At 45.1% G+C, this 8,469-nt stretch overlaps 1 protein-coding gene across 2 annotated transcripts in view; it reads right to left on the bottom strand.

Annotated features, from left to right (window-relative positions):
• Positions 1-8,469, bottom strand: part of ATP6V0A2 (ATPase, H+ transporting, lysosomal V0 subunit a2) — a 43,004-nt gene that overhangs the window by 29,503 nt on the left and 5,032 nt on the right. Inside the window, exons 3-6 of one of the 2 annotated variants that reach the window (XM_004690824.2) lie at positions 6,731-6,828; positions 4,962-5,099; positions 4,265-4,353; positions 2,987-3,113 (exon numbers count right to left, since the gene is read on the bottom strand). In XM_004690824.2, coding sequence (XP_004690881.1) covers positions 2,987-3,113; positions 4,265-4,353; positions 4,962-5,099; positions 6,731-6,828 — 452 coding nt within the window. The remainder of the gene's footprint in view (positions 1-2,986; positions 3,114-4,264; positions 4,354-4,961; positions 5,100-6,730; positions 6,829-8,469) is intronic. The other variant, XM_012731122.1, reaches the window with a different exon arrangement.

The raw sequence follows: 8,469 nt of genomic DNA, 5'->3' as shown, positions 1-8,469 counted from the left end.
GGAAACCCGCGGGGATTACAATTGAGATGGGAAAAAAAAATTTACAAAATGATGTAAAAATAAACTTTTGTAATAAAAAATAAAGAAAAAGACTAACGCAAAAGGAAGTGATAATGGAATCTAATCTGTAGTTTGGGGCTAAGTAGGTGAGAATAATGACTCTGAAAGAGATCACAATTAGAAGTGAATTTGAATTCTTCTAACTATGCAAAAAAATAAATAAATAAAATAAAAATGGCCTCAGGGATTGTGCTAAGGAAGGACCCTAAGGCACTGTGCACAGGTGGGTTCATGAAGGCTGAGGACAGGGCCTTGGCCGTGAGCTATGTCAATGACTGACAGTAGGTACCAACTAAGAAATCTTTACATAGAAATGCATATAACCCAGGTTCTGTACTAGCAGGGTGACAGGAGTATGCCCTTAGGCAGAGGGTACCTTCCAAGATCTCCCCAGGAGACAGGGTCCACTCAGTGTTACACACCAGAACAAGAACTGGCTGCATTTACAAAAATTCTGCGAATACAACTCAATAGGCTTTTGGCCTATTCGTCACACAGCCTTAGATGCTAAGGAGGCAGCAGCAAACAAAATAGATAAAATTCCATGGCTGGGGGTGGGAGAAGGAGTGAGCTTGGGAAGGAATGGAACTTACATTCAAGTGAACAATGAGAGACAAGGAAAATACATCATCTGTCAAATGGAGGTAATAGCTTAAAGAAACTGTGGTTAGAAGGGATGACAGGGAGGCTGGTTTCAAATAGGGTGATCAGGGTGCCTGTCTGGTGGCACAAAGGGATAAAGCACAGCACCATGAAGCTATCCACTGCAGCACAAGTTCGATCCTCGGCCAGGGAGCTGACCCACATGGCTCAGCAGACCTCTCCTGTCCCACTCACTGCTCCCCTCAGCAGTGTATTTCACTCAGTCTGCCTGTTCTGCTCCCCACTCTATCCCTGGTGAATTCTCTCAGACCCCCACATCCTTGCTCTATACCTCAGTTTTGTATTCATAAATAAACCTTTAAAAAAACAATAGGATTATCAGGACCAAGCTGACAAAATGTGACACAGACAGCTGGTAGAAAACGGGCCCAGCACAGGTGGCATTATCTGCAGAGCACAATCCAAAAAGCAAGGGGGAGAGGGGACCTCACGTCTCTGCCGCCTTGCAAGACTCTGCGTCTCAGACGGGAAATGCACTCAATACAAACATGCCTAGAACTGCTAAGAATTTTCTTTAGCTTGAGCACATGCTCTATGTGAGAATGATGGTACGTCCTCTCAAAGGAAACAATCAGAACACAATGGTTCTCATTTTCAGCTATTCCAGTCATCACTACAGCCACGCAGGTCAGTTAACAGACTGCCATTGGCAGTACAGGAACCCCAAGAACAGAAAATACAACAGGTGTGTGGTTAATGAACAGCTCAGCTGATCAAACTTTCCGACATGGGGTTCTTTCAGGCTGAACCCAACAAATATCACAGACAGACGCCGCTCTGTGTGTTCAAGTGACCATGGAGACTATACTGACTTTGCAGTCAATACTGCTGAAGAAAACACTAACCCTTTTCTCAAAAGTGAGAAACTTTCTCCTTCCTTTTCTACTTTTACTAGATCAATTCATTCACATTTGGAGCAACAGTTATTTTTATGGTAAAGTTGTTTAAAAAAAAAATAGATACTTCAGAGGATGATGTTGGCTCTTTCTCACTCCTGTCTTTCTGCTCCCCTCCTAAGTCAGTCCTAAAGCCACAGGAGGGTGGCAAGGGTGACCCAGAAGATAGGATGAGGCAAGCTAATCACAGTAAAAGTGTAACTTATAGGGCAAACCAGGAAATAAATGATGCCTGAAAATTTGATGTGGGGGTTAGTACAGCAGTATTCCCAAAAGCCAAGAACTGGAAGCTACCTGAGCATCCACCCACAGATGAGTGGACAAAGATGTGGTGTACACACGTGCACAGAGATACAGACACAAAGATACAGGCACACAGAGATACATACTCACAGACACACAGACACACACACACAGGCACACAAGAAGAGACAGACACACACACGATGGACTAATACTCTGCTACAGAGATGTAAGCCTGGCATTTGCAACAACATGGATGGACCTGGAGGGGACGACCTTTAGTGAAATCAGCCAGAGAAAGAGAAATACCATGAGATGTCACTCATAAGCGATGACACAGAGAAAAGCAGATGAACTAAATAAAACAAGCTTGAAGAGTAGAGAGCCTGTCAGTAGTTATCAGAAGGGGCATGGAAGGGGTGAGTAAATCAGGACAGGGGGCACTACCACAGGGAAAGATGCTGGGCCGCAGCTGCAGCACACACGTGTTGGCCATCCACACCACACACCTGAGGCTCAGCGACGTGACCATCACTGCCACTTCAACAATACAATAAAAATCTGCCAAGGAATGCACTTCTCACAGCACCAAAGCACTTCCCCAATCATGTGCTAATGAAAAAGGGGCAGGCGAAGCTTGGCAGTGGAGAAGCTCTCTTCATGACCTTGGTCCAGCGGTCGGAGTATGATGAACAAAACAGGACAGAGTGGGCCCTGCACCCTGACAGGACACATGAGAAGGCTGCACCCTCTGGGGCAAGGAGACACTGGCCTTTAGCCGATCCTCAGCAAACAGCCCAACAAGGGAAATGCCCCCACCACACCAGTTAGTCGTCACTTTTTAAGTGTCAAGGTCATAAAGTCAAGAAAAGATGGAGAAACTGTCCCAGAATAAGGAGACTAAAGACAAGACAGATAACCTCTAAGCTTCTGCACTGGGCCTTGCTGCAGTGTCAGAGGTAGAACCCACAGCCTGGGACAGCCCTGGAACAGTGGTTCCCAGGTTTCTTCACGTTCTGCCTGTCTCTGCTGCCACCAGGCAGGAAAAGTCCTGGATTTTAGGGTCCCCCCAGGCATCTGAGAAACTCGTGGCTGCACCCTAATGCAGTGAGTCCTCCACTCACGGTTTCAGGGTCTTCGAGGGGTTCATCCAGTTCTGCGTAGGTCACGATGGTGTACCCTTTGCAGACCCGCCACAACATTTTCTCAAATGCTTCCACTTTTCCTTGGTGAATCAGGCCAGACACAAACCTAGGAGACAGTCACGATGAGCTACGGTCAGCAGAGGATGCGACTCCGCCTTCGTCCACGGGGTGCGTGAAACTGTGCTCAAGGGAAATGGAGACTCATTTTTGAGAAAATGAGGACATCCTAAGAGCCCTCTAACGGCTAAAGATCTAAAAGGCTGGTAACATTTTTGAAATGTCTCTTTATATGTATAGCTGAGGCTGTAATTAAAAGGAAATCCACAAACTCTAAAGATTAAACAGAACTCAGAAGCCACCCTGACATGACCCAGTATCCCCAAGCTTCAGGGCCGGCTTAAATGGGGGAGTGGCCCTGGTGCTAACCAAGGGAGAGGATACTGGCCCCGCCAGTCCCTCCAGGTAGGACGCCTAGAGCCCCGCCCCACCAGAAAGGCTGCCTCTTTATGAAAGAACACGCCAGGGAAAACAGACCTTACTAAGGAGCCTACAAGAAGTTCTTCAGTTTCAGTTCCAGAGAGAAGGGGAAAGAATATGAAAGTTTCTAACCACAGGTTAAAATTCATTCACTTTTGGGACTTAAATTCACACATTACTTGTATAACAAAGAAAACATAAATTAAACCAACCCCCCCCCCAAAAAAAACCCAAATAAGGAAATTAATATAAAATGATTCCAGGCTGGTAAAGACCTTTCCAAGTACCTGATAAATCTAAAAATAAATCCCCTCCTCAAACCAAGTGTCTTACAGCTCCTCCCAGGAAGGGACGAAATTTCATAGTGAAGAGACAGCACAGAGCACCCAAGGAAACACCCCACTGTTAGGTCAATTAAGTGGAAGAATAAACAACACAGACACTGCAAATACAGTGAAATGAATTAATCAGCTTAGCTTAGTCCTGTTTCAACCAAACAAAATAGGGCTTGATGTTTCAATGAGCAATTACTTCAAGCTTCTTGGAGTGACATGAATGGCATAAATGAACGTTCTTTCCAGTTCATTACACAGAAGACATCGCCATCATAATTACTAAAGGTCAGCACAGCTAAGGAATTCAACACAGGCCACAGCATTGACTTAAATACTCACTTTCTTCCAATCATTCCCTGGCTTCCCAATGGTGCTATGCACCCGGGCACAGCACCACCCCCTGTCCAGAAGGGCTCTTGGATGCAATGGCCCAGTCATCACCTACCCCAGTTTGGCCCCCAGCCGCTGCATACAGCTGTAGTCCAACAACGACTCATTCTCTAAGGGAGGGAATTCTTCGTATGTGGGTTCAAACTGCAAAGGCACAGAAAACCAGGTGTGTCTCACTCAAAGTAGACTTTACTCCCCATGTCAAGTTTCCAAACAAAGTAGGCACCCAAGGTAACTCAGCATGTGGCTCAGCTCTGGCAACTGAGAGAGCTCATCCCCCATCCCTTATTTGTAAACTACCTAAAGACATTTGCAAAAAAGCACAGCTATACAGTATGTCATCACCTTAGGCCAAGAAGGGATCACTTTGTCAGCTGAGCACAGTGCGACTCCCCAGGCTGCTGTATTCTTACAATTTATAGGCTATTGTTTTTTTTACTTCCTTTATTCTCAGCAATTTGGGGAAGAAAAGCCCAAAATTTTAGAGTTCAACTTCCACTACTGAATTTTTTCTCATGAACATTAAGATTGTTTTTGCCTGCAAACTAGAGCATTTTACAAGTAGGAAGAGCTGTTATTGCTGAAACGAACCTGCACAGAAAAGACTCAAGGCTTTTTTTTTTTTTTTTAATGTCACATAAAGCAAGGCTAAGCTCAAAATGTCCCTCTTCTCAAAAGAAATACATTCACAGGAACTGGCAGGTGGGAGGTATGTACAAAGCTACGCGCTGCCTTGGGCGCAGGGCCTGTACCTCCACGTTGCGTCTAACGAAGGTCTTGGTCACCCTCAGCATGTGCGTGTACTCGATCAGCTCCAGGAGGTTTTTCCTCAGCTTCTCCTTGTTCTTGGTGACTTCTCTCAGTTCAACCTCGAGCTTCTGCAATTGCTCCTAAATACAAGGGCAAGAACAGCAGCCTGATGAGCTCCATGTGTGGTGTTAATGACCATGTCACAGCATGCCAAGGCCAGAGGAGGATTCAAAAAGCCTGAACTATGATAGCTCAACTACAATGTGAAAACACACATAGGTTTTCAGGCCCACAATAACCACTTCATGTGAATTCAGGCCATGCCATGTGTTTTGTTTTGTTTTTTTTAAGAGATTTATTTTCTTTATTTATGCATAAGAGCTGGGGTGTAGGTCAGAGGTGTAGCGGGACAGTGAAAGGATTCACCACAGACAGAGTGGGGAGCAGAATAGACAGATCTACTGAAACTGCTGAGGGGAGCAGCAGATAAGCCAGGAGAGGTCTGATGCTCCCGTGGGTCACCTTCCTGGCTGGGGATCAAACTTAGGCTGTGGTGGCTGGGGACAGTCTCATACTGAGAATTAACCCATGCACCACCAAGGAGGCCCCGTGGTATGTTTAATAAAAGCCCCGGGATGCTGGGCTATTGCCATGTATCCTCAGACTAAGCCTGTTCTCAACTCCCTGGCCCTATTATCGCTTTTAACTCTGCCCATTCATTATCCTACCTCCAAATGTCTTCTTCTTTCGAGTCCACATTTCCTTTTATTTTCAACAGAAAAACTTAGATAATTTTTTTTCTGGACAGCTAAATTTCTAATCTCTAACTTCAAAGCTGCATAGCAGTTGCATTTACACAATCAACTGGGAATAAAAATTAATGAGAACAAATCTTCCTTAATGATTAATTAGGTACTAAGCATCCTTAAAAATTCTGAAGCATTAAAACCACAGAAGCAGAAATCTATGAAACAAGTCACTGAGTCAAAAAAAGTTGTATTCAAACCCAAATTCATTGCTTGTGCTCTGCATGTAAAATCTCTAAGAGGTCAGTAACTGCTATACGTCTTGTGATAACACTCAGCCCGCCCAGCAAACAGGTGAAACCACTTATGGCTATCTATTCATCCTCCTCGTGCAAAGTCCACTGTAGAAAGATGTCAATCAAATGCCTTCCTCCCGGGGAAGCCAAACAGGCAGCAGCAGAAGTTGCTTGAGTCTGGTCCCAGGGTGATGAGCTGTCAGGTGGCCAAGCGAAGCCCCATGGGCTAACTTATGGGGAGATGCTGTCAAGTGAAGACCACATAGTGCTCTCAACGGGGAACACTGTCTCCCCAGCACTCCAGATACTGAACTCACCTGCCCACCTGGAACAGTCTAGCACTTCCTAGCTTCTAAAGTCTTGGGGGAGGGTAGAGTAAGTTTGGGAAGAAAGTGAGAGCGTAGGGCAGACACCTACCCCCTGGCACTGGCTGTGGCTGCTAGGGCTGGCTAGTCCGCTGTGCGCTCTCAGGGACCTCCCGACCTAACTCTCATAAGCTTCTGTTCCATTCCACCTGGAAAGGTGGCACACACCTTACATCTTCAAATAAAACTAAATTACAATCAACCTCTATCACAGATGACCTACTGCTGAGCATGAACCCTACACTGTCCTTTAGTTTTCATTCCATGGGGTTGAGAAGAAAGGCAAAGAAGAGCCGACCAGGTAGTCCGAAGAGGAAGCAGCCTCCCGACTAGTGCCCCAAGAGCAGCCTCCAATGCCAGGTACCTGCATTTCTAGGACTTGCTTAAGAGGCGGTGCAGGAGGACTGGCCTCTCCCTCCGGAAGAGGAATGTCGGCTCTGTGAATCTCCTGCACCAAATATGCTGTATAAAGAAAAGTGAAAAAAAAATGGATCAAAAACGTACTCGAAGACATTTCAGTCTAAATATTTTGCACACTGGCCTATCCCCAATCATCTGAAAACTAAGGGCTGGAGGCCCAAAGAGCCTGCTTGTTCCCCAGGCTCACAGGCCTCCTCCCAAATCTCGTTTCCAAAGACCTCAAAAGGGCACCGTGCCAGAGGCCGAAAGGAATGTGCAGGTGACCATGTTCTGGAATCCCCTAAATTTCCTGCAGCTCTAAAACTCCAGTGAAAGAAATTAGTAGTCTCAACTGTTGCACACCTAGCGGTGAAGCGGAAGGTGGGCCACACCTGGAAATGCCCCATTGATTGGCGGAACTCCCTGCCTGAGCCCAGAGGAGCAACCACCGTTAGCAAGAAAATCACAAGCCCCATCAGCAAAAAGAGCCCAAGACAGACAAGGGAGCCACACTCTCCCAGGTGCCCAGGCAGCCCTAAGCTGTAGACTCGGAGGAACCCACCCCACTTCCCTGCTCAAGCTAAAAGTTGGATCTCTGAAGCGAACAGCAAGCAAGTCGAAATCAATTTGATCTTTTCCGTGCATTATTTTCAATTCCATGAAAGCTCCTTCTCTTAGGACAGAAGTCACAGTTCTCAGAGAAGTGTTACCAGTTATTATTAAGATAGAAAGAAAAAGAAAAGAGAGGGGTTGCACCTACTAGACAGCAAAGGAAGCACCAGGTTTAAGAGGCTTCTGGAAATAGATGCCAACTCTTTTTAACCTGTTTACACCTAAATTTATTTGAAAGTTCCTTTTTCTTTAAATCTGTATTCTTTTTGAAAGCTCTTGAGCTACAGGAAGTCCCAGACAAGGCTAACACCTTATCTTTCTTGCCCTGCCCTTAAAATCCTCATTCCAGAACACAGCACAGCCAGCTCACGTGACTGACAGCATTTCAAAGACAGGAGTGTGATATCACTCTACTGGCTGAGCTACACAACTAGGACCACAAACATTGTGAAAAGGAACATATTTTAGATGACTAAAAGGTTTTTTTCCATTTTAAATCCCCAATTCAAAAATATAAAATTCACAACAGTCATTTGCCATTAGAAATCACCCCAAAAGCCATATTCTCCTCTCCCCACCAGTTCTTCCACCTGTTTTCTTCTCTTCATCCTCCTGAAACCAAAGTTTGTATGCAACTGACTGGCTGGTGTCATGCCCCCATCCCCCCAAATTCTCCCCGAACAGAGCCCCATCTCGGTCAGTATTTCAAGGCCTGAGTTGACAATGACTACTGCAGGTTAAGACTGTACAGATTTTACATATAAAGAAAGTAGCCCAGAGCTACTGAATTCTAAAGGTTCACAGTCAGAGAACATTAATCTCACAGAGCGTAAGAAGAAGTAAATTATTACCAACCTATCTACCCATTGTTACCACCCTGTATCATCTGATATAATTCTAGTATAGTAACATATATATGCTGTTCTTAAATAATAATAAACTATAGCATGTTAATACAATGAAATACTATGCACCATTAAAAATGATGGGTTCACAAAAAAGAGAAACACATGTCTTTTGCAGCAACTTGGATGGAGCTGGAAAAGATCATGCTTAGTGAGATAAGCCAGAAAGAGAAAGAAAAATACCGGA

The sequence above is a fragment of the Condylura cristata genome, unplaced genomic scaffold, assembly GCF_000260355.1.
Source record: "Condylura cristata isolate star-nosed mole 26May11 unplaced genomic scaffold, ConCri1.0 scaffold00029, whole genome shotgun sequence".
In the NCBI taxonomy this organism is placed as follows: domain Eukaryota; kingdom Metazoa; phylum Chordata; class Mammalia; order Eulipotyphla; family Talpidae; genus Condylura; species Condylura cristata.
The sequence above is the reverse complement of the archived record's forward strand: the minus strand, read 5'-3'. Positions and strand labels throughout refer to the sequence as shown.